At 47.1% G+C, this 24,982-nt stretch overlaps 4 protein-coding genes and 1 non-coding gene across 6 annotated transcripts; 4 read left to right on the top strand and 1 right to left on the bottom strand.

The window, feature by feature from the left end:
* Positions 1–7,258: 7,258 nt before the first annotated feature.
* On the top strand, positions 7,259–10,564 carry LOC125553192 (MICOS complex subunit MIC10-like). The gene is made up of 3 exons (XM_048716987.2): positions 7,259–7,622; positions 9,313–9,455; positions 10,218–10,564. Exons 1-3 carry the CDS (start codon positions 7,400–7,402, stop codon positions 10,230–10,232), a joined length of 381 nt encoding a protein of 126 aa, XP_048572944.1. The 5' UTR covers positions 7,259–7,399; the 3' UTR covers positions 10,233–10,564.
* Positions 10,565–10,715: 151 nt separating this feature from the next.
* On the top strand, positions 10,716–15,857 carry LOC125553191 (phospholipase D delta). 2 transcript variants are annotated; one of them, XM_048716986.2, is made up of 9 exons: positions 10,716–12,435; positions 12,595–12,711; positions 12,820–13,014; positions 13,176–13,436; positions 13,532–13,600; positions 13,710–13,857; positions 13,994–14,142; positions 14,691–14,852; positions 14,968–15,857. In XM_048716986.2, the coding sequence occupies exons 1-9, from the start codon at positions 11,500–11,502 to the stop codon at positions 15,460–15,462; spliced, it is 2,532 nt and encodes an 843-aa protein (XP_048572943.2). In that variant the 5' UTR covers positions 10,716–11,499; the 3' UTR covers positions 15,463–15,857. The 2 variants fall into 2 exon arrangements, with proteins under 2 accessions (XP_048572943.2, XP_048572942.2); XM_048716985.2 differs by having other exon boundaries at positions 13,994–14,167.
* An 82-nt stretch (positions 15,858–15,939) lies between these two features.
* On the top strand, positions 15,940–20,881 carry LOC147977005 (uncharacterized). Its single transcript, XM_087521058.1, has 6 exons — positions 15,940–15,954; positions 16,796–17,388; positions 17,575–17,588; positions 19,707–19,858; positions 20,045–20,194; positions 20,326–20,881. The coding sequence occupies exons 1-6, from the start codon at positions 15,940–15,942 to the stop codon at positions 20,704–20,706; spliced, it is 1,305 nt and encodes a 434-aa protein (XP_087377184.1). The 3' UTR covers positions 20,707–20,881.
* A 274-nt stretch (positions 20,882–21,155) lies between these two features.
* TRNAS-CGA (transfer RNA serine (anticodon CGA)) lies at positions 21,156–21,237 on the bottom strand. The gene has a single exon. It is a non-coding gene; the product is annotated as a tRNA-Ser (tRNA).
* A 2,006-nt stretch (positions 21,238–23,243) lies between these two features.
* On the top strand, positions 23,244–24,668 carry LOC147977004 (uncharacterized). The gene is made up of 2 exons (XM_087519887.1): positions 23,244–24,402; positions 24,637–24,668. The coding sequence occupies exons 1-2, from the start codon at positions 23,244–23,246 to the stop codon at positions 24,666–24,668; spliced, it is 1,191 nt and encodes a 396-aa protein (XP_087376013.1).
* Positions 24,669–24,982: the final 314 nt, after the last annotated feature.

The raw sequence follows: 24,982 nt of genomic DNA, 5'->3' as shown, positions 1-24,982 counted from the left end.
GAAGAACGCTGCTGACCGTTGCAAGCTTCTTGAAAAAGAAGATTGGGCGGAACAGACGGACCTGGAGAAGGCCGTTGCCGATGCCAAGGATGCTCGCTCTACGATGAGGGCTATGAAGGAGGAGCTGCGTCAGGCCGGAGAGATCGCGGCTGGAAAGCCCTTTATGCTGCGGAGGAAGTTCTGTGATCCTAAACATGCTCCGTTGGACCGGATGTGGAGTACGGCGGACACCTATCTGGATTTGGCAGCGAGTGCTGCGGATGCGGCCGAACACTTCCGAGATCAAGAAGATCGCGAAGTGGAAAAGCTCTTTTGGTCGCAGTTCCACAATCCGGAGCGTCCGCTGTCATTAGCCGATCGTTTGGCCGAATGGGCCGAGCTAAATAGGTTGTTCGGACTCGCCATGAAGTATGTCATGAGTCATCTGTGGCCAGAGAGGCCAGAGCCGAAAAGTTATTTCAACTTGGTGCAGCAGTTCCTTGGTGCGGCGCCGCATATCAATGCGATGAAGAGCTCAGCGTGCATAGAGGGTACGCGGATGGCTCTTGCCCGTGTCAAGACATATTGGGCGGAAATGGAGGCCACCGCTTTTGCATCCCCAGACTCGGATGGAAGCCGAGTACCTGCCAAGCACTATTTTCAGGAAGTTCTGCAAGGCGCTCGTTTAATAGAGACGCGGTGCTCGAAGGACACTATATTCGAATAGCATTATTGTAAAACAATATTTTGATAAATTGTAGAAGCTTTTTATACTTGTGCCTGCAAGTATTATAATACCTCCTGTGCGGCCGTTTAACATATATGTATATATAATCTGAAAGATGGCAATCGTCGGCTTCAGCCCCCACGCACATAATGCGGGGGTGTTCGCAGAAGGCGCATTTTCACACTTGATCCAACGTCTTGGTCCTACAAAGGAGGTGATAGCGCAGCGAACTAGGCAATCGGACTATGATGCTTTATCACTTTCACTTAGCCATAGGAGTTTGACAGTGAGGCTACTTATATAGCCCCTGGTGGCGCCTGCGCTTGCCCGAACTCGGGGCGCGTATGTGCCTGGCCGGGAAGCGGCCCTTCGTTAATGCGGAGGAATCCTAAAGATTCCGGTAAGTCATCGAGTGGTTGACCAGTCTCACGCTATATCATGACAGTCAGTTTTCGGCTTTCTCTACTAAGGTGCTCGCCTGGCCGAACCGAGGCACAATCACAGTAGTTCTCCTGGTGCCGCCTTAGCCGATAGAGCAGAACGTAAGGTAGCAAAACATAGGAGCCGGGCAAACCCAACATTTGACCAAAGACATGATTCAGAGATGATGCATATAAGGCCAAACTCGCGACGCCGAACACTCCCTAAGGTATTCGGTCTTTATGAGGGCGGGCGGGATACGCCCTTAGTAATAAGCCCCTGGTGTCCAGGTACGCGCAAAAACTCTGACGTGGCCACATGCCAAAACGCCAGCCTCCTCCTTGGTTATACCAAGAAACCAGGGATGTGTATCAACAAGAGACAGTAAAAAAGGTTTACGCAGGGTCTTAATTTGAAAAGAATCCTTGGAACGGGTCCCTGCTGCACGTCTGCGCCTGTGTCTCCGTTGTGCCGTATCCTGGACGGGCGTAGCACGGTATTCATCTGTAAAAGAGAGGAACTTAGTTAAAGAAAGATCATGCCGAACATTAGTTATACTAAATAAACGAAGTATAAATCGAAATGGGTAAAATTGAGCTTTATTGTCTCTTGTTTTATATGCGCGGAGCCCCTAGTACAGGGGCATACGACTATTAAGCCTTTATCAATTGTATGTTTATGCCGGACTCGTCTAGCCGTGTCCGTGGTCTTGACGACCTGTTTAGGTGCTTTGGCTGGTGAAGCCGCTTTATTGTGGGGCTGTCAAGGCAGCCACACTGTCTTCCGCGCGGGGGGAACACTCAATGTTTTCCCTTTAATGAGATGATGCCTCGTGGACCGGGCATCTTAAGCGTGAGAGATGCATAATGCGGTATTGCGTTAAAGCGGGCGAAAGCTTCGCGTCCCAGCAGTGCTTGATAGCTACTTGAGAATGGGGCGATGTGGAAAGTTAGCTGTTCACGGCGGAAGTTATCGGGGGAGCCGAACATAACTTCTAACCGGAGAGAACCCATGCAACGGGCATCCGGGCCTGGCGTTACCCCTTGAAAGGAGGTTTTGCTATGGAGAATTTTTGTTGGGTCTATCCCCATGTTGCGGATTGTGTCCTGGTATAACAGGTTTAGACCACTGCCGCCATCCATCAGGACATTTGTAAAGTGGAGTCCGCCGATTATTGGATCTAATACCAAGGCAGTCCAGCCTGCGTTCCGGACACTTCTAGAGTAATCCTGATGGTCGAAGGTGATCGGTTTTAACAACCATTGGCGAGACTCCTTTGGGATAGGCCGTATGGCGCGTATTTCTGTTGGCGCCATTCTGTTCGTCATGTGAAGTAAGTTTACTATTTTGACTTCTTGTGGGAAATCCTTTTGTTTCCTGGTGCTCTGCTTGTGGGGTTCATCGTCGTCCTCACTTGGTGTGTCGAGCCCCTTGTGTTCGGCGTTGAGTTTGCCGGATTGCTTGAAAACCCAACAATCTCTGTGGGTATGGTTCGCAAGCTTCCCGGGAGTACTGTGTATTTGACATATCTTGTCCAAGATTTTGTTTAAGTTGGATAGCTCGTCCCTATTATCCTTGAGGGGCGGCTTTCTCTGATTCTGCCGCGAGCTTTTGAATCCGGCGTTGACCACCGTGCTCTTTGGGCTGTTTCTCTTATTCCGGCACTGGTCCTTGTTGCGTCGGGGTTTTCTGTTTCCATCCCTAACTTCGGATGGACTTGGGTCGCTGGTGCTACATCTTGCCAACCGGCTGTCCTCTCCTGCGCAAAAGCGGGTCATGAGGCTTGTTAATGCGGCCATTGTTCTTGGCTTTTCTTGGCCGAGGTGTCTGGCGAGCCATTCGTCTCGAACGTTATGCTTAAAAGCTGCTAGGGCTTCGGCGTCCGGACAGTCGACTATCTGATTCTTTTTAGTAAGAAATTTGTTCCAGAATTTCCGGGCTGACTCTCCGGGCTATTGAGTTATGTGACTAAGATCGTCTGCATCCGGAGGGCAGACATAGGTCCCTTGAAAATTTGCCCGAAAAGTATCCTCAAGCTCTTCCCAACTTCCAATGGTGTTTTCGGGAAGGCTTTTGAGCCAATGCCGGGCTGGCCCTTTAAACTTGAGGGGTAAGTATTTTATGGCGTGGAGGTCATCTCCTCTGGCCATGTGTATGTGGAGGATATAATCCTCGATCCAGACCCCAGGGTCTGTTGTTCCGTCGTACGCCTCTATATTTACGGGCTTGAATCCCGCTGGAAATTCATGGTCCAGCACCTCATCGGTGAAACATAGGGGGTGTGCGGCACCCCTGTATTTGGGTGTGCCGTGATGTTCGGATATTTGTTGTGTTGCATTGCTTACTAGAGCTTGCTTTCTTGGCCCGTAGATAGATCTGGCTGGGCCATCTTTTGATGCGGATCCTTTGGTGGATCGCGTGCCGGCTTGTGTGCGTCGCCGCTTGCCGCTCCATGCTGGCCATGCGGTCATCTATCCGACGGGGTGGCTTTCCTATTTTTTGACTGTGGGGGCTCTAAGGCCTCCTCGTCAAATTTAGGCAGTAGCTTTCGCTTTGGATAGCTTTTTGTGCGGCGACTGCCGCCATATTTGTCTGCGGTGTTGCGTACTTTGCTCCATCTGATTCTGAGTGCATCTTCCGCAGTTTTGAGCTTCTGCTTCTGCTTTTTTAGGCTACGCGCAGTAACGACGAGCCCTTCGTGGAGGTTCTTCTGCTTCATGAGCTTATCCGGCGTAAGGTCGTCCGGACTATTGTTTTCGCCGGGGACGGGGTGTTCGGTTTGTTTATCCAAGTTGACCTGTTCGGACGGTTGCTCGAAGTCATGTTCGTCGTCCGCCGGCTCGTCCTCCTCTATAGCTGGGTCTGTATGGCTGCTGTCTCTGTCGAGGCGGGGCTTGGAGCGGCGCTTACGTCACCGCTTTGATTGCTTTTCGAGTGAACGATCCCTCGTTGCATCCCTCTGTCCCTCGTCGTCGCTTCCTTTGGGTGTGTCCACCATATATACATCATGAGATGAGGTGGTTTTCCAGTGCCTTATAGGCGTTGGTTCATGTTCATCTCCTACATCGTCGTCCATACCGTCGATGTCTTCGGAGTCGAAGTCGAGCACGTCGTTTAAATTATCGACAGTGGCTACGAAGTGGGTGGTGGGCGGGCTTTGAATTTCTTCATCATCCGCATCCCAACCTTGTTGACCATAGTCCGGCCAGGGCTCTCTGATAAAGAGAGAGACTTTAGTGAATTCAAAATATCGCCGAAGGGCGAGTGCTGAAAGATGTCTGCGGTGGTGAACTCCATGATCGGCGTCCAATCGGGTTCGATCGGTAGGGGCGCGGAGGGCTCGGAGTCTGGAGAGGAGTCTGGCTCCTTGGAGTCACGGGCTTCATAGAGAATAGGGCTGGTGTTCGGCTCGATCGCCTTAGAGATTGCAGCCCCCGAGGCGGTGTCCAACCACCCATCCTCGATTGGCGCAGTTGGCTCCGAATTAAGGGTCGGAGCTGATGCGGGTGCGGCCTCCAGGGCACTGTTCGACAGCAGAGCTAGATTATGCCCATCGTGACAGTGCGGCGCGCTCGGCCGCGGCTCGAATCCGTCGAAGATCAAGTCTCCGCGGAGGTCCGCTGTGTAGTTTAAACTTCCAAATCTGACCTGACAGCCAGGGGCGTAGCTTTCGATCTGCTCCAGATGGCCAAGCGAATTGGCCCGCAGTGCAAAGCCGCCAAATACGAAGATCTGTCCGGGGAGAAAAGTCTCACCCTGGGTCGCATCGTCGTTGATGATCGGAGGAGCCATCGGGCCTAAAAGTGACGACACAGAGGAACTCTCAATGAAAGCACCAATGTCGGTGTCAAAACCGGCGGATCTCGGGTAGGGGGTCCCAAACTGTGCGTCTAGGCGGATGGTAACAGGAGGCAGGGGACACAATGTTTTACCCAGGTTTGGGCCCTCTTGATGGAGGTAAAACCCTACGTCCTGCTTGATTAATATTGATGATATGGGTAGTACAAGAGTAGATCTACCACGAGATCAAGGAGGCTAAACCCTAGAAGCTAGCCTATGGTATGATTGTTATTCGTCCTACGGACTAAAAACCCTCCGGTTTATATAGACACCGGAGAGGGCTAGAGTTACACAGAGTCGGTTACAATGGTAGGAGATCTACATATCCGTATCGCCAAGCTTGCCTTCCACGCCAAGGAAAGTCCCTTCCGGACACGGGACAAAGTCTTCAATCTTTTATCTTCATAGTCCAGGAGTCCGGCCGAAGGCATAGTCCGGCTATCCGGACACCCCCTAATCCACGACTCCCTCAAGTGACCTCGATCGATGTCGGCAACAACAGCGTCCTAGGATGTTGTTACCCTTGTTGGAAGCGTCGTCGTTGAGCCCATTCACCTCCTTGGTAGTTGGATCTCGAGTTCTTCGGGTGAAAATCCAAACTTTTGGTTTTGGCTGAAGTGGGCGACGACGTCTTACCCGTCTCTACCCCCTTGGGGGCATCGCCTTAGATGGTCGGTCTTCTGTCTTGCTCGGTGTTTTGTGTTGTCTTACGGTTTTGCCTTTTGCTAGGTGGGTGTGCGACCTCGGGGCCGGTGTGGAAGACGAATCAGCGGCTCCGGAGAGTGCCTTTGTGTTGTAGGTGCCAATTATGGTCTCTTGGGTGGCAGAGTCATCGACTCGTCTGGTACGTGGCTTTGGGGCCGGTGTGTGTGAGCGTTGTTAGGTTTGTATGCCGGAGCGGTGGCTCCGGGTCATGTTGCAGGGTGTCGATTCTGGTTGCTCGGGTGACGGAATCGTCGGCTCGGTGGAGGTGTAGCCTGGGGGGCTGGTGTGTCTGCCATAGTTGTATATGTTATCAACCATATTTTCTTGTTAACTAGTCATTTTTCTTCTTTTAATGAAAAGTCAGAGCTCCTGTTGGTTCCTTTAAGAAAATAGAACCATTTCCTCTATAAGAGAATGGTTTTTCCAACAAAAAAAAGAGAAAGATAGAATGGTTTCCATTACTTTGAAAACTGAATTCTTATGTTAAACTCTAGCTATTGATTTCATGATGCATCTAACAATATTGATTTCATATTATGAATCTCGATTTTTTTTTCTATAAACTTGGTCAAAGTTAACAAAGTTTGACTTTGACCAAATTTTATATGCAGACTAAAAAAACGGAGGGAATAACTCATAGATGTCTTCAAAATCTACACGCATCCGTCATGCCATGCTAGTAGTGGCAGTCCGAAAGCAGCAGGGACTATCTTCTAGGAGTAGTTCCAACTTCCAACACAACCCACACAGAGCTTGCAGCACGAAAGGCACAATGCCCGGGCCAATGGGGATTGTAGGGATAGAAATTATATACGTGCTGCAAACGTGAAACGGGAAAAAATTCACTCGCGCAAAAATAACTGTCCCAAACATCCGCATCTGCACTTGGTCGAATTTGAATTTGAAATTTTCGCTCTTTAAGGCCCTGTTCGGGATCCCTTCATGGAGCCGACTCTGTGAAGTTGTAGAGCTCAATTTCAACTGCTCCTTTAAAATTAGTTAGAGACTGATCTGTTCCGGGAGCGCGGTCTAGGAGCAGAGAGGAGGCGAACGCGGCCTAAAAAACTAAGAGCATCTTCAACAGACGCCCTACGGAGCCACGTGCAAAAAAAAATTTACAGCGCCAAAATAACGTTTTAGCGTGCCGAATAACTGGACATCTCCAGCAGACGCCCAAAAATATACTGCACAACTACATCTCCAACAGACACCCAAAATTAATCTCTCGCGTGCACACGAGGAGGCTGGCGGGCGGGCGCGCGCATGCGTGGGATGTTCGGCGCGCTGGAGCTCACGCCCCAAATATACGGCTTCGGGTCCAGTTTTTTTGTGTGCGCTGAACACTTTTTACAACGTGCTTTATTATACAGCGTCCACTGGAGTATTATTTCTAACTCCATGCATGCTAAACTTATGATTTTTTAGGCGCGAGGCTGATATTAAACGCCTGTTGAAGATGCTCTAAACTAGAAAACCACCGGCGCAAATCGTCCAAGCACAAAAATCGACCAACCAGGCCCTTCCCTCCGCCGCACCGCATCCAAATCGAATCGAGGCCAGACCGCACCGCACCAGCGAGGCAGAGCAAACACAACCCTCCCCTCCTCCGCCTTTCTCTCCCCCATTCGCGTCGCGTCTCCACCCCACCCGGCCTCCCCTCTCCTCCTCCACCTCCCCCGTGTCGCGAGAAACCCTCGTCCCTTCCTCTCCTCCCTCGTCCCTCCTCCCATGGCGGAGTCGCCCGAGAACGCCGCCGCGGCGCCCGCGCCCGCGCCACCCGCCGCTCCCGCCCCGGCCCCGGCGCCGGCAACGAAGCCGTCCCCGCCCACCAGGTCCGGGATCCCGCCGCGGTACGACCTCGACGCCAAGTGGGACGCCTGCCTCGACCTCTCCATCCGCCGCGTCGCCTACTCCTCCCTCGCCGGCGCCTTCGGGGGCCTCATCCTCTTCCGTAAGCTCCCCGATCCCCCACCTCTCCATTCCCGTGGCTGCATCGCGAGATCTGTTCGCCGCGTGCCACGCTTGCCCGTGTTTATCTGTTGATCTAGGGTTGCGCGAAAATAATGCTCGTGCTCCATCTCGATTGGCCTAATCTGATGCGGGATTCCCTAGCTACCTAGGTAGGGCGCGCTCCTCCGGCCGGAAACATTTGGGGACGGGACTAATGCGCATCACCTGCTTTAGGGCGCTATAGATTGATTGATTTCTCTGCGATTGGAGCGCCAAATTTGACCAGAGTTGAATTTCTCTAGTCAGATTTGCGTCAAAGGCTGTGAGATTCCGATGAGCATAAGCGAAGATGTGCTTATGTTTCGTTTGCTGTATGTTTGTATTCTGTAGTGTAGAGGGCAGAGTCTGATTTCAATCGATTCGTCAATCAGTGTAGGAAGAGCAAGACGTCCTTGAATTGCTGGCTAGGCTATGTGATGGTTTTGATTGGTAGCCAGGGAAGCTGTTTGTGATTTTAGTTGCTGTGAGCGATGCTTTCCTTGTGGAGCTATCATCATTTCCCTGTGGCTGGTAATTTAGAGAAATAATGGTCTAACTGGGATTCTGGTCTGTGGAGGACTTGAATACTGAACGGCCCTTCAAAATTACAGCGTGTTTCCTGTTAGTGCCCAATCATATTCTGTCCTAGACAGTTATACCACTTAGGCCATAGATCTGCACGATGCTCATTTTTAGACTAAAATGTAAGATGTTTTTTATATGATCGATGGTGAGCTGCCGGACCTAGTGATTCCTGAGTTTGGTCTTGATGCTGTTCATTCCAAGTGTTAAGCATGAATTGATAGGGCTGTGGTATGGTTTTTATTGATCTTTGCTAGTGTGAATTTGTGAAATGTTGGTTTTGTTTAAATCATCATCAAACTCGCTACCTTAGTTCTGTTCTAGCAGTGACGCAAACTGCTTACACCATATAGGCTGCAGTATGCAGAGTCCTAAGTCAGTTTCATTCTTGAGCTTTAGGGGCTTGTCCATTGATGTCTATGTGATGCTTGTTATCAGCTAATCTCAAACTGTTTCCCTGTATCCTATTCTGCTGAATAACTTGGAGTCCTTTTATTTGTATCCAGAATGAGTTTGATTTCAAAAGTTCTATAACAATGCAACTTGTTACTGTGTATCTGATGTTGGCTAGGGAACTATTGAAAAAGTTCTTTGGCTATGTGAATTGTCTGTTTTCCACCTGATAATCCATAATTATGAGTTTGCCTAGCAAGTATTCATGCATTTTTCTTGAATGTTCTCAAATTTGATAATCTTATTTACTTGTAAATTATTCAGAGTTGGCACATGCCGAAAGAAATACTCCCTCTATTCCAAAATATAGTGCGCCCGCGTTTCCCGAGGTCCAACTTTGACCATAAATTTAACCAACGAGACCAACTGCGGCGGGAGAAAAAATAATATAATTGAAAACTTCTTTCGAATACGAATTCACTGATATAATTTTTGCTCCCGCCGCAATCGGTCTTGGTAGTTAAATTTACGGTCAAAGTTGAAGCACGTGGATAGAGGAAGCACTACATTGTGGAATGGAGGGAGTACTTTGAGAAGAACTCAAATTTACACTTCGTGAAGTAACCGTCACTAAATCTATGGTCTAATGCATGGTTGACTTGTGTTATTTTATACAGGTAGCCCAACAACCCGCTGGGCATCAGTTGCCCTTGGAGCTGGCGTGGGGATAGGGGCTGCGTTCACTGAATGCTCATACATATTCAATGGTTCTCCTCCAAAGTGGTCGGCCAAAGCTTCGACTGTTCCTGCTCATTCTGAAGTAACTGCTTTCTCACTTTGTCCATATCGTACTGTTAGTTTGTTGGTTAAAATTTATGGTCAGTATGTCTATATGGTTGATACCAAATTGCCAAATATGCTGTTCATTTTTTTTCTCGTTGTAAATATATCATCATTATGATAGTTTACGCTAGGGTTACCAGATCAGTATGTTTTTGAAACATAGTGGATAGTCTGCCAAGTACATACATCTTCTTGTTTATGGCTTCAACACTTTGCTACTAAACTTAAGGCACATAGCAGGTTCATATGTTGAAAACATTGTAGGAAGGATGTATATTCTAATATAAATCAATTAGTTAGTGTATATTAAGTGGACGTCACTTATTTATGGACAGTTTCCTAACCTTCCAACTGTTGGCAATTGCAAACATATTTTCATGCCAGCACTGATTTAAACATAAGCTCCAAGTGCAGTCTGGTTGAGAGTAATGTATCAACTTCCATGCTTGTCTGGTCTATTAGCTTTTGTTGAGTCGGTGCTTGCATTTCTTTTCTATCAATAAACTTATCAAAAACTCGTTGAGATGCTCCTATGTTCTCTTGTTTATGGGTTAGTTTATTTTCATCTGCACATGGGTAAGAAAGGTTATTGCTATCCTTATGTGGCACCACTGCTTTTCAATATAGCTGTTAATGGTTCTCATGATGTTTGGATATTGCTGTAGTGGATTGATCTGTTCCTTGTGAAATGAAACAGTACATGCTTATATCGATGTTGGTCTCTCCTTTTTTTCACCAGGGGGGAGACAATTAAAACACTGTCGGGCGGGATGAGTAGCCCAATCTTGGCGGAGTTTTGGAGTGCTTGCTGATTGAACTTAGCTGTTTCGTGTCTGATGATATCGCCACTCGTCATAGTATGTCCTGAAAGTTAGCATGTGCCCCCTCTCGTGAATTTTCTTCACACATTACGCGGAAACCATTCCTGACTGAGGTCTGATGATATGACCCTATGGCTCCGTAAGTTCGGTCTGTCCTGAGGTTTTATGTCTGGCAATAAATTTTTGGTCATGTGAACTTGTTGTGTAATGCTCTGGCGCTGTTACTGTACGTTATACTACTTGCCATCTTGGTGGTTTGATTGTACCAACGCCTGTTTGATTTGAGTAGGTCGATTTGGGTTGGCCTTTTGCTTGCACGCCTGCCTTTTTAGAAAAGGTGGACAATGTCTTCCAAATTTCCCATGGATAGGTCGGCAGGCTGGACACTGGTGTTGCTTGTCCGCGCATAATTTCCTAGGACTTTTTGGCAGCGAATTCCTATGACAATGAAACGAAAACATGCGATGTTATACGTGTGCTTTGTGCTTTAATATACAGTCTGGTGAAAGGAAAGTGGTACGGCAGTACAGAGGCGCAGGCGCACGATCCACATGGCTGGCGATGTGGACGGTTCTTTCAACCTGGCGTGATTTTCGTGAGAGAACCAAATTCAAGTTGGTGAAGATCATGATTTAGGCTGGCACGGTATTGGGGTCGTTTGCTGGATTTCCTTGATTTGATGGCTACTTAACAGGCGTGTGCTCAAAGGATACACACAGGGTTTTGCAAGCAAAAAGGGGAATTCATTGTCACTTTTTCCTATCGTGTAAAAAAAGTCTTTACACGATAGCAATAGAGGTTGGGGTACACTTGATACGGATTTCTTGCAGTGAATTCTAATGTCAGGTTGGGTTAATTCCCACATGAAAGATGAAACGGATGGTGGGAGGGAAGATTGCTGCGGACGAAAGCACGCGACAATGTACATGTGCTCCGTGTTTTATTTAGTACAGTCTGATGAAAGCAAAGTGCGTACACTACAGCCAGATCAACATGGCAGGCGATGTCGACGCTTCATTCGCCGCCCCGACGAGCCTCCCATGGCAGCATCGATCAGCCACCTTCCAAGCAGCCGCACCCGCACCCCACCCACCGGCGACTGCACCAAGTTGGTCCACCAACCTCCCACCCAGCACCAACGACGGACGGAGAGATGATCATTGATTAGCGCAACGCAACAAGCTAGCTAGATCGTGTCCGATGGGCTCCGCCGCCGGCGCCGATGCGCCGGTGCACCTGCACGGCGACCTGGAGGTGTGGATCGCGGAGGCCAGGCGGCTCCCCAACATGGACATCACGTCGGAGCGCATGCGGAGTTGCTTCACCGCCTGCGTTAGCGGCGAGGGCGGGTCCAGGAGCGGCGGCAGCGCCGGCAGCCGGAGCAAGAAGAAGAAGAAGAAGCGGCTCATCACCAGCGCCAGCTACGCCTACGTGTCCGTGTGCCTGGCGGGCGCCACGGTGGCGCAGACCCGGGTGATCCCCAACTCCGGCGCGCCCCGGTGGGACGAGCGCTTCCGCGTCGAGGTCGCGCACGCCGCCGCCACCCTCGACCTCCACGTCAAGGACAACCACGTCTTCGGCGCCCGCCTCATCGGCGTCGCCTCCGTGCCCGCCAGCCGCCTCGCCGCCGGCGCGCTCGTCCACGGCTGGTTCCCCATCATCCACGCCCACGGTCACCACCACCACCACCACGGCAGCAGCCCGGCCGCCGAGCTGCGCTTCTGCCTGCGCTACACCCCGGTGGCCCAGCAGCACGGCGGCAGCAGCCCGCTGTGCGCCGCCGTGCCCAACGCCTACTTCCCGCTCCGCCGGGGCGGCCGCGTCACGCTCTACCAGGACGCCCACGTCGCCGACGGGCAGCTCCCTGGGATTGAGCTTGATGGCGGCGGGACGTATGAGCACGGCCGGTGCTGGGAGGACATCTCCCGCGCCATCGTCGACGCGCACCACCTCGTCTACGTCGTCGGCTGGTCCATCCACCACCCCATCCGCCTCGTCAGGGAGCCCGCCGCCGGCACCGGCACCACCATGAAGACGCTCGGGGAGCTCCTCAAAGGCAAGGTCCACGAGGGCGTCCGCGTGGTCATGCTCATCTGGGACGACAAGACGTCCCACGACAGGTTCCTCCTCAAAACGGTACGCTCCTCTGCTTCTATCTGCTCTTCATCATTCAGTTCAGCAAGCCATTATTTTCTCTGTTTCTTCGACACCGCGCATCCATGGAGAAATGTGCTTCCATGAGTAGATTGAAAGTGAAGAATGGTCTGACGGAAATAAAATCTAGGCTGGATGCAGGACGGCGTGATGCACACCCACGACGAGCAGACCAGAAAGTTCTTCAGGCACTCGGGCGTCCACTGCGTGTTGGTTCCTCGCTACGGCAGCAACAAGCTCAGCATCTTCAAGCAGCACGTGAGTGAGGATCTCTATCTAATGTGCTGCTAAAATCAAATTGATTTGCTACTGGATTCACAATGATTCATATATAAGTAATTGACTTGCCTGTGATTTTCTCTCCAGGTTGTGGGGACTCTGTTTACGCACCATCAGAAATGCGTGATTGTCGATTCGCAGGCCGCGGGAAACAACCGCAAGATCACCGCATTTCTCGGCGGTCTGGACCTGTGTGATGGCAGATATGATACGCCTGAGCATAGGCTTTTCAAAGACCTTGACACTGTTTTTCATCAGGATTTTCATAATCCTACCTTCCCTGTAAGTTCCTCTTCCCCTGGTTCATATTTCTTACTTCTGGTCCTTATCCAAAAAACAACGGTGAATTTGTTTCAGTAGAATGTATCAGCAGCCACATTCGACAGTGTGAACTGATATTCTCTCTTAAAATGAAGCATCTATTTTTTTCTTATGATTTGCAGGTTAATTCTTATGGACCAAGGCAGCCATGGCATGATTTGCACTGCAAAATCGAGGGTCCTGCCGCCTATGACATACTGACAAACTTCGAACAACGATGGCGGAAAGCCACGAAATGGAGGGTCAACCTTAAAAAGGTTGTCATTTGGCATTACGACACATTGATCAAGATTAAACGGATGCCCTGGATTGTTTCACCTTCTAACGATGAGGCGGATGCGCGTGTTTGTCACGAACAGGACACGGAAAACTGGCATGTACAGGTATATATGACTATAACTTTTATTATCCAAATACACAAACAAACTTATAGAAATGTCAGAGATGGTATCTTTTCTTACTTACTTTGGTGTTCTAGGTTTTCAGGTCAATTGACTCAGGATCTGTCAAGGGGTTTCCTAAACTTGTCCAAGAGGCACAGTCACAGGTCAGGTTAAAAAACGAATCCTTTCCATGCACAATGATATACCATGAAAAATGTGTCCATTTACACACCTTTTTCGATAACCTCGTATGTTTTCCCATTTCTTCTTCAGAATCTAGTTTGTGCCAAGAATCTAAAAATTGACAGGAGCATACACAGTGCATACGTGAAAGCCATCAGGTCTGCACAACACTTCATATACATCGAGAACCAGTACTTCATTGGGTCTTCATTCTGCTGGCATTCACACAAAAATACAGGTACACAAATAAATTAAAATCACAACCCGTTCTTGATTTGATCGCAACGATGCTAAATTACTCATTTCCCCCTTCAGTTTTGAACTTAATGCTTCACTGTCTGTGTTATTAATCTTCTTACGATTGTAATGTTTAGGTGCAGACAATTTAATACCCGTCGAGCTGGCCTTGAAGATTGCGAGCAAGATCAAAGTGAAGCAGCGATTTGCGGTCTACATTGTTATCCCAATGTGGCCTGAAGGCATCCCAACCACAGCAGCAGTGCAGCAAATCCTCTTTTGGCAGGTTTGCTCCCAACCAAAGTCTATAGGTATCCCTTTTTTTTTCGAGCATCATCTGTAGGTATTCTTGTGACGATTAACTCACAAAACCGACAAAATCATGGACTGAAAGCAAGAGAACATATCCCTGCGATTCCTCAGAAGAAAAAAGGGAACATCTCATTGCATACCATGTGGCAAATGTTTGAAAACACCAAGATTTATAGTCGAAGTTTCATCTAGTTTTTTGGATGGAGAATTTTCAACATTTGAAAATAAGAATTATGTATTAATCTACTCACAATATTTTATTATATTGAAGTCAATTCATTAAAATGAGACACTAGCACACCATCAGATTCTAATATGGTAGGCATGACTCTGTTTAACCACTACAAGAATTATGAAACGAAGGGAGTAATTACTACTCCTATTAAAGTACATTAAAAATAATAAAGAGATGTAACCGATTCGTCTCAGTGGTCCTATATAAGGTGTGAGAGTACATAATACAAGGAGTATAGAATCATTTCCTTATATACGAATGATGATGATAATGATGATTTTTTGAAGGGGCAAACCATGTCTATGATGTACAAGATCATAGCGGACGCTCTCGAGAGCCAGGGTCTCCTCGACTCCCATCCTCAAGACTATCTGAACTTCTACTGCCTCGGGAGGCGCGAGCTCGCCGCCTCTCCGGAGGAGAGCTTATGCAACGACAACTCTGCTCTGGTACTGCACATCATCCATCCACCCTCCTCTCTGATTCCATTAATCACATGCATGGTGAATGTTGTATTGGAATTGGGTGACAATTGAGGACATGGTTGTTGGTGCAAACTCACAGGGCATGGCGCAGAAGCACCGGAGGTTCATGATCTACGTGCACTCCAAAGGGATGGTGGTGGACGACGAGTACGTGGTGATCGGGTCGGCCAACATCAACCAGAGGTCCATGGAAGGGTCCAGGGACACGGAGATCGCCATGGGCGCGTACCAGCCGCACCACACCTCGGCCGGAGACCGCGGCGCTCCTCCTCGCGGACAGGTGTACGGGTACAGGATGTCGCTGTGGGCGGAGCACCTGGGCGGCAGGGCGGAGGAGTGGTTCGGGCGGCCGGAGTCGGAGGAGTGCGTGCGGCGGGTGAACGCGGCGGCGGAGGAGAACTGGCGGGCGTACGTGTCGCCGGACGAGACGACGAGGGGGCACCTGATGCGGTACCCCGTGAAGGTGGACAGGGACGGCGGCGTTGGGCCGCTGCCGGGCCACGAGTGCTTCCCGGACGTCGGCGGCAAGGTCCTCGGCGGGCAGTCATCGCTGCCCGATGCTCTCACCACGTAATTAAGCTAACCGATTGTCAGGATCCAAAGAACACTAACGAGACAGCACTCACTCAAAAGAAAAAAAGAAAAGAAAAACTGTAATAACATAGTACTCCCTCCGTTCCAAATTACTCGTCGCAAAAATGGATGCATCTAGAACTAGAATACATCTAGATACATCCATATCTGCGACAAGTAATTCGAAACGGAGGGAGTAGATGGCTATTTTTTGGGGTGAAATTTTGTGGTTTGCTTATTTTTGTTACTACTACATGATGCCCGCCGCGTACTTGCGTTGCTAGGGGATTGGTTGCAATATGTTTTGATGAGATTTAATTGTTTGAAACATGAGTATTTGGATAAATAAATATTTGGATGAGTAACAGGAGAACTAAAAGAAATATTTTGAGTACATGATTTATTGGATCTATTAATTATTGAGATGGTCCCATGTATCTTTTATGTCATGGTGGGTATTTTTCATGCATATGCTGAGATGCCGTGTGTGCATGTTAGAGAAATTTACACAAACCACCAGTTTTTGTGGTCGAATTTGTTCAAAATACAACTGTTGTTGTTGCATAAAGCATCACACATTGGTGCAATCCTTTGCAGTTGGCCAAAATCCAGCATAGCCTACCCTGCAATCCGCTGTTGTTCATGGAGAACACGTGCAATAGCTGCCCTACTTGCCCTATGGGGAGCTTCGCCCCGTGTTGTTGATTGAATTTGGCCGTTGTTTCATGTTTGATGCGGCCACATGTTACAGTATCATCTAGCGACAAAATTGTGTGCTATACCAAAACAGCGTCGGTCCTAAAATCTGCTATTAGCAAGATATTGTACAATAATTCATATAATGAGCATTCTCAGCACGCTATTGTGTGCTATTAGCGATGCTGTAGCGTCCTATTTTTTCCCGTGATATTACCCTGAAGCTAGCATGTGCTCCTCTCGTGATATTCTTACCTATGGCTGCACATTGCACTCTGCAGGAAATGGCGTCCCACTTCCAACAAAAAAGATGGCGTTTACGGGTTTTTAGTGGAAATGGCGGGCCTTTAGGGCTTAATTTTCTGCCCTGTGCAGCCCAATTGGAGCTAGGGTGGACCCAGCTGGGCTTCCTCACCCGAGCCTGGGCCGGAATTAACAAGGCCTGGGCTTTTTACACCCGTGCGCGCCCATCTCCAGCATAGGGCCCGGATGTGAAGATCGTATCTATCCATCGTTCACGTACTTCAAACAGCGGCATCTCTCCGGTCGGGAGTCCTCCGCCTTCCTTCCACCAGACCCAGGCCTTTCTTGTTCCACAATCCACTCCGGATTCCATCCGCCGCGCCACCGCAGAGTAGAGGATCTCTTCCGACATAGTACGATCGAGGGAACCAGACCTAGAACCTATCAAGGCCAAGGATATGGAGGAAGCTATGGCGTCTCTAACAAAGGCGACCAGAGGTTTCTTGGTTAAACGACATAGAGAATTTCCAATCTCATGTTTGCACCTTAAGCTCTACTTTATCAACACTTTCTTGTGCGAAGTCGGCCTACTCGTAGGCGATGCAATCGACATCGGTCTGTTGAAAGACTTAGATCTCGCCATTCTTGATGAGACATATAATTCGGAATGCAGTAAAGAGTATATGTTGCAGCGAGCACAGGAAATATATGTTCTTTTCACTGCCTACCCTAGTGTGCTCTGCTGCCTCACAAAGCTCTCTCTACAAAATGTAGCCTTTGACAAATTGGACATGCACCATATCATGTTTGATTGCTGCAAGCAACTGAAGCACCTAAGCCTCACTCAGTGTGATATTGGTGATACGTCTCCCTTTAAAATTGATGCACCAAACTCAAAACTATGTGTTCTAGAGCTCACCGAGTGTGGCTTTGTGAAATTTGAGGTAGCATGCCTTCCGAAATTGGAGAAGTGCAATTTAGATACTTGGTTTTTTAACTACTAGCACATATGCCCGTGCGTTGCAACGGGTGGATTTGAACTATGTTTAAAAAATTAAAACTATGTTGAACCACTCATTCTTCGTTATGGAGTACGTAAATGCTAGCTGTAATGAATCCAGATTGCTTGGATGATGAACTGGAACGTAGGAGAAGAGTCTCTAATGTCAAAAAGGATTCATCAACATGGTTCTTCGAGAAGCGACTCATGGGACATGATAGCTCTTGCCGGAGGACGACAGTGTGATGTTCCTCCACCACTACGTTGACAACTCACCCGGTGGCAAGCCAAACTCTTCATAGGTAGCAAGTCGGCTTGCTAATTTTACGGGCACTGCCGTCGTAGCTGAACGAGACCATATGAAGGAGGGGTTTGGACATGGGCACACGAAGAGGGGTTAATATTATAGTAGGTGCAATTGCAGAAACAATTTAATCCATGCATATAAGATTTATGAACCCGGAAGATATTTACTACACCAAAAACATTGCATTGTCTGAAAATAGTTTGTACGCCTAAAGAAATGGCACTTTCGTTTTGAGACCTAAGGAAGACACATCTCCGTTGTCTGGCCGCTTGAGTATGCAGCCAGCCCACCCTTGTTCGAACCTCGGCTCTAGCGCATGGTGCTCATGGAGTTTTCTTCTATTAAAAAAAGCCAACACGAGGACACCCAATTAAAATTACAGCAAATGTTTAATCCCACAAGTTAGGGCACGTCCTCATCTGGGACCTTCATACAACTACACCACATGCAGGCTTCTACCATTTAATTACTTTACATCTACACATGATATGCATCTAGCCTAATTTATGGGTGTATTTGTCAAGTTAACAAATCATAGACTTGTCTTTGTAATGGAATCAATTTTTTCGACTGGAGCAAAGAAACAAATTATGTGTCAACAGGAAGCAGACTTATAAGTTTAGATTGAAGCAAATTTCAATTGCAGCAGAAATAAAATCTGTTTCCAACAGATGAAAATCCGGTAGTTACTTGGTGAGTGAACCCACGTAATTAGCGGTTTCTATTTTGGAAGCGTGAGGTGGGTGGGAAGCAGCACCCCCTATACGGCTAAGGGGGTGTTTGTTTCCATGGGCTTTTTGTTGACACATAATTTGTTTCTTGGTGAGTGAACCCACGTAATTAGCGGTTTCTATTTTGGAAGCGTGAGGTGGGTGGGAAGCAGCACCCCCTATACGGCTAAGGGGGTGTTTGTTTCCAGGGGCTTTTTTGTGTAGGGACTAGAAAAAGTCCCTTTTAGAGACTTTTTTACCAAACGGGAGGGACTTTTTAGGGACTAAACTAGGCATTTGGGACTAAATGAAGAAGACTCTCAAGGAGAGTCTTTTTTGAGACTTTTTGGGACTTTTCCAACAATGCCCCTCCATGCATCCATTGACCCGCCACCCCATGATGTTGTTTGATTGTTATTATTCTATATACTAGGGGCAACATGGTCATTTAATAACCTCTAGAAAGGGACTAGAGACTTTTTAGTCTCTGGAAACAAACAGGGATGGAATTTTTATGGACTAGGGACTTTTTAGTTGGGACTAAAAAAGTCCTAGGACTTATGAACCAAACAGGGCCTAAGCTAAATCCAATCATCCCTGACTGCACTACTATAATAGCCTCTTTATTAACTCCCACAAATTATTCCAATTAAATTTAAACCCATGCATGGCCACAAGTTATACGCCCATAATTCCCCGTTTAATGTCATGCTCATGCACCTCGAGGCCTTCTCTGTTTTCACTTTTTGTTCGTTGATTCCTGAGCTCGCTTATTGCCAGGTAACTCAAGACCGTATTTAAATTGGTAGAAATTGTTGTAAATAGCCCAGGTGGGACTATTAAACCGTGGAAACTTATGATGAAAAAGAAACTGTGAAAAGTTGTGCGTTCGCTGTTCAGGATACTTTTACGGAAAGCTCTCTATTGTAATCACATGCAGGTGCTTAGCCCAGTTGGTGCCTGCAGTTTCAGCTGTAGATGAGATTGTGAGTTCAATTCCTCATTTAGCTGCAGGAACCAATTCCTCAGAAGGCTTGCCTGCCTCATGGCCCATAAGTGGGCTGGAACCAATGCTTCGCTGAAGCAATTTCACGCGCAAAATTAGCACCCCCGGGAAGCCCAGCCATGTTGAGACTTCTGGCCCAGCTGACCTATGAAACGATTTTTAATGGGTTGCGTGGATTTTCTTATAAATAGTACCATCTTGTTTATATATCTTAAATACAAAATCATCTAAGCGGGACGAAACTAAGAATATTACCTTGCTTTAATAGTAGGTATAGATATAGATATGCCATTGGCCTTTGGTTTTGCCCCGTCTCTTGGAGAATTAGAACTCGCATATGGTGCAATATGCTCTAAAGATCAATTTAAATTAAGTGAGCTTATACATGGAACCACAGGCGTACATACTCTCACATTGTATTTCGAAGGAGAAAATGTAAGTTGTAGTTTATTTTTGCGAAGTGGTCATATTTTTGTTTGCATTCATTAGTTATCACAGCTATCAAAGTTCATAGCTAGATGTGTTTATTCATGATATTGATTAAGCATAGCTTAAATATGTTTGATACCTTCATTTTTGTGCTTGGAAATTATCCACTCTTGATTGTTTTCTTCTGACCAGCTTTGGATGCAACCTGAAATGAAGCAACTATGCACAGCTTTCAACAAGCTAAGGAAGTTGTTTGTGCGTGGTATTTTTGTTGAATTTGACATTTTATGGACGATGGCCTTTCTTGCAGCGGCACCATCTATCGAGATATTACATATTGAGGTAACGTAGTTGTAAATTATGTTGCCTTTTGTTTGGTTCTCCACATATAGAGGCTTCTATTCTTGACAAATTTAGGTGAAAGCTGTTAAACATTATCCAACTACATGTGTATCCATTTTTCATCCAAATAGGTATGGGAACATGTATGCGATATGGATGAAGTGAGTGAGGATTGCAGACGACGGAACAACTTTGAAAGAAGGACTCCTCAGTGGGAGATGGACTTTGACCACACCAAGAATTGGATTTTGAAAGAGCTAGTATTCGTTGGCTTTAGGTCACTAGAACAACAATTTACACTCATAAGATCGGTGCTCCAGCGATCTCCCAACTTGTGCAAGATAGTTCTAAAAGGAGACGAGGAATGTAACTTATGCGCTGCTCATGGTGCGCCGCCTTCAAAATTTCCCAAGAAGGATGAACAAGAAATGGTCATGAGGCGAATTAGAGATGGCATATTCTCGCCCCAAATAATTTTTGATGAAAATTCTGAAAGGAGGCGAGGAATGTGACTCATGGTGCGCTGCCTGTGAAACTCCATGAGAAGGATAAGGAAGAAATGGTCATCAGCCCCAAATGAGACATGATGTATTCTTGCTTATATAATATACTAATGCTTATATCTTAGGCCAAATACTGTTTGGTGCGTAAGATGTAGGAAACAGTTTGTATGAAAAAAACATACTCCCTCCGTCCCATAATATAAGAACGTTTTTAACACTACACTACTTCGGTTCTATGTTTTATTAGACCATCACTATTGCTAATATTTTTCGGCAAAAAGGGGGCCGTTAGAGGAGTTAGAGATATGCCTGTTGTCACTGCAAAAAATATGTTCCTTGGGCATGATTGACAAAAAAGATTGAAAATATCATAACCATGCGTGCAGCAGAGTACAGAACAATAATAATGGCACAAATGCAACAAAAAAAAATTGTCGACGGAGAAAAGAAAAAAAAAGCGTCGACAGCAGGATTCGAACCTGCGCAGGCAAAGCCCAACAGATTTCGAGTCTGTCTCCTTAACCACTCGGACATATCGACTTTTGATGCCTATTTTGGAAACTAGTTTTATTTATTACATGACTTACATCCACACTGGGCAGAAACCAGTATGCCCAAATCCAGACAGATGGTGCAGTTCGGCAGCTAAACAATAGAGCAAATCAACAGGAAATTATTTTTCTGTACACACATTTAATTCCTGGCTACTACCAATTTTTTTTAGGGGTAAAAAAAAGGCAATAAGACTCTTACACTGAATCTGGTGTGGACATTCCTACACTGAATATTCGTGTACACATTCCTACACTGAATTTTGTGCACACATTCTTCCACTAGTCACTACCAGTTCCAGGGATTGAATTGTGAATTTGTGATACCCTCAAACAGTCAAACTAAAATGAAGGTGCTGCAACAGTCTAAATAAACTAAACGGGCCCACGGGGAAGTCCTCTTCGTAGCAGAATCTGCATCTAACGAGGAAACTCCGATGAAGATACCATCTCTTGCTCTGAATCTTCTCTAGACATTCTTACACTGAATTTATGGACACACTCTTCTACTATCCGCTGCTTACTAGTTACAGGGACTGAATTTGGTATACCCTCAAGCTAAAATCAAGGTACTGCAACAATCTAGATGAACAAAACAGGGCGCAAGGGGAAGTCATCTTCACAACAAAATCTACCTTCTAGCGAGGAAATTCGGATGAAGATACCATCTCTCGCTCCATGGAGTAACACCTCGTGAAAGCCTGCGATGGTGGATTAGCAACAACAAAACGAACCTCAACGTTCTTAAGCATGGCCACAAAAGTAGATCTGGACTTCATTGCAGTTGACAACAATGGCTTGGTGTCGCCGTGCCTTTGCAACTCTTGTTTGTGTGTTCTAGCAGGCAGCCTCCTAGCTCGCAACAGCTACAGCCTTAGAGCATCTCCAATAGAAAATGCAAATTTGAAGATGTAAAACAGGAAATGTAAAATTTTACATCTTCAAAAAGTACATTTTACATCTCCAAAAAAAGGCAACTCCAACAGAACGATAAATGGTCACGAGGTGTTAATATGTAACGATGATTAATGTTGATATGTAACGGCGCAGCAAATCGGGCAAACCACTTCTAGTTCCACCCTAAGCCTGAACTTATACCACTTGGACCAGGTCACACACATTTTCGTGCATCCATGCTTATTTAGTTGGTATTGTCTGTCAGATACATCAACACGATCACGCTGCCAATAAATTTTATTGGGTCTATGAAATAAATTTGAAACTAGACTAGACGCAAACTAAAATCACTTGATCTTTATAATCTTATTGTGTTACTAATTAATTTTATTGGAATTACTCAAATTAATCCCAAAGGTTTTGAAATTAATTTTCGCATATGAGAGGAGGAAACAAAATCCATAATGACCTATGTGGATTTTCTGTCTTTGGAAGTATTTTTATTGGATGATCCATGTCCAATTTGATTTACTTGTAAAGTTTCAGGTTTTTCAGTGACCATTTGCTCTTTCTTTTGACTTAAATTGACTTCTGCATTTATTTAACTTTTGAGGTAGATTTCTGCATTTCTTTTAATTTTTAGAAACACCTGTAATTTTATTCATACTCGTAACAATTATAGGTACACTGATCTGGACCGAAAATAAAAAAAATCCATAGTAACTCTTATGATTAAGAATTACAATGAAATCTCTTAAAAACACCTTCTTCGCGGTATCAATCTCTGCTCGAAGAACATTTCTTTTAATTGGAAAAGCAATTCCAGCCGGGCTTGGCCGAATTCCCTGGCTCAATATCTCTCTTCCCAGGCCCACAAAGCAAGTCCTCTCTCTTCAATTTAGTTTCTTTTCCACCTGGGCCTTGGGCCATTGCAATCACGTCGCTGGCCATGCAACGCCTTCTTCTTCCGTACAGAAATGGCAGCCTCGCGTGATTGCCTCCGGTTGCCAATTTCAACCGCAGTGCTACTGCTATCTCCTCCGTCCCAGACTCCCACTTCCCATCCCCTCCCGAAACCCTCACCTCCACCGATCGACCATGCCGCCGCCACCGCCGCTGCCAGTACTATCGCTGCCGGACGAGCTCATCGAAGAGGTCTTCTTCCGCCTCCCGCCAGACGAGCCCGAGCACCTCGCGCGCGCCTCCCTCGCCTGCAAGCTCTGGCTCGGCCTCCTCACCGGGCCTAGCTTCCGCGGCCGGTACCGCGACTTCCATGGAGCGCCCCCCATGCTGGGCTTCGTTTATTCCTGGCCACCGTTCTCCCGCCAACGGTCGGAGGACCTCCTCATCCCACAGTTCTTCCCCACCACAAAATTCGGCGGGCGCATTCCGGACGACGGCTGGCCGGACTTGGAGGACTCCGAGTGCGGCGTGTTGGACTGCCGGCATGGCCGCGTTCTCCTTGGGGACTATGGCGAGCCCATGCCGCTCATCGTTTGGGACCCCATGACAGGCTGCCGGACCAAGCTGGGAGCGCCCAAAGGATGCAATATGCCCTTGGACACCGACTTCGGCGGAGCCGCCGTGCTCTGTGCCGTGGCAGGATGTGACCACCGCGCGTGCCATCAGGGCCCCTTCCGGGTTGTCTTCTTCGGCATGAGCACGGATGATGATGATCGTTGTACTGTACACGCGCGGGTGTCCTCGCTGGACACGGGTGAGTGGGGCGAGCCATGCCCTGGTCCTGATCTTGGCCTTGATACAGGCATCACGCCAGTGCCCCCTGTCTTCATCCAAGACACACTTTACTTCACGCATAGCATTGGTGAACGTGATCGCACAGTAGGAATTCTCAAATACAACTTGACCTCTAATTGCTTATCGCGGATTGATGCGCCACGCGCATGGCCTCTCAGGGACGATTTCGCCATCCTCATGGCCATGGAGGACGGCAGTTTGGGTTTTGCACAAGTGCATAGGTTAACCTTCTACCTGTGGACAAGACAGATGGGTTACGACGGAGTTGCATCATGGACTCATCAGCCTAGAGTTATCGATCTGAGGAACCTTCTTCCCATCCAAAATCCTGAAAAAAAACTTAGACTGATTGGATCCGTGGAAGGCAGTCATATCGTTTTCGTTACCACAGATCTTGGCGTCTACGAGATTAATATAAAGTCGCTACAGTGGAAGAAGCGATGGAAGAGAGAAAAATTCTATAGATTGATTCCGTACATGAGTTTCCACCATCCACAAGGTATATCTATCTATCCTTTTTTTTATGATTTGAGGACAAATCTTAAGTAATTATATATTAGTTAGCCAAACAGACAAAATAATTGAATGGTTAATTAGACTGAAGGTTATATTGGATGTTTCATTTTGTGGTAATATATCGGCTTGAGCAAACTTTTACTGCTATGTACAATCGAATGTTATAGTGTCTTGTCTTCTCCTTTTTGGAATCACACTGACAAATCTACGTTTGCAGAAAGGGTGATCCCTTGCGATGTGGCTCATTGACGACGTAGGAACTGAATATAACGGCCGTCATCAATAGCAAAGATGACCAGTTGGAGGCGACATGGTCTTGTGATGAATATGAAGTATCTGGCTGCTTGTCTGGTGCGATGGTGCTTGTTTTCTCATAGTTTTGGTAGCTTTCGTCGGTATGCTTTATAAATTCCCAATGTTAGTGGCGTGCGTTATGTGTGAATGGATTGCCTTGTACTGAACATCTAATTTCTTGCCGCACCAGCTATGTACCCATTTAAAATAACTCTCTGATCCATTGTCCTCCCAAGCTTTGATCCATTATCTAAATGTTAGGTTGATCT

This window comes from Triticum urartu, chromosome 4A, assembly GCF_056163025.1.
Source record: "Triticum urartu cultivar PI428250 chromosome 4A, HENAU_Tu73, whole genome shotgun sequence".
Lineage (NCBI taxonomy): Eukaryota > Viridiplantae > Streptophyta > Magnoliopsida > Poales > Poaceae > Triticum > Triticum urartu.
Note: the sequence above shows the minus strand (reverse complement) of the source record. Positions and strands in the feature narration are given on the sequence as shown.

Excerpts from the sequence above, each read along its gene's own strand:
- LOC147977005 (XM_087521058.1), top strand. Across the intron at positions 19,859-20,044 it reads TGTATTTCGAAGGAGAAAAT|CTTTGGATGCAACCTGAAAT; the intron begins GTAAGTTGTAGT and ends TCTTCTGACCAG. Across the intron at positions 20,195-20,325 it reads TCGAGATATTACATATTGAG|GTATGGGAACATGTATGCGA; the intron begins GTAACGTAGTTG and ends TCATCCAAATAG.
- LOC125553192 (XM_048716987.2), top strand. The coding sequence starts at position 7,400 with ATGGCGGAGTCGCCCGAGAACGCCGCCGCGGCGCCCGCGCCCGCGCCA. Across the intron at positions 7,623-9,312 it reads CGGGGGCCTCATCCTCTTCC|GTAGCCCAACAACCCGCTGG; the intron begins GTAAGCTCCCCG and ends TATTTTATACAG.
- LOC125553191 (XM_048716985.2), top strand. The coding sequence starts at position 11,500 with ATGGGCTCCGCCGCCGGCGCCGATGCGCCGGTGCACCTGCACGGCGAC. Across the intron at positions 13,858-13,993 it reads GCATTCACACAAAAATACAG|GTGCAGACAATTTAATACCC; the intron begins GTACACAAATAA and ends TGTAATGTTTAG. Across the intron at positions 14,853-14,967 it reads GCAACGACAACTCTGCTCTG|GGCATGGCGCAGAAGCACCG; the intron begins GTACTGCACATC and ends GCAAACTCACAG.
- LOC147977004 (XM_087519887.1), top strand. The coding sequence starts at position 23,244 with ATGCCGCCGCCACCGCCGCTGCCAGTACTATCGCTGCCGGACGAGCTC. Across the intron at positions 24,403-24,636 it reads GAGTTTCCACCATCCACAAG|AAAGGGTGATCCCTTGCGAT; the intron begins GTATATCTATCT and ends CTACGTTTGCAG.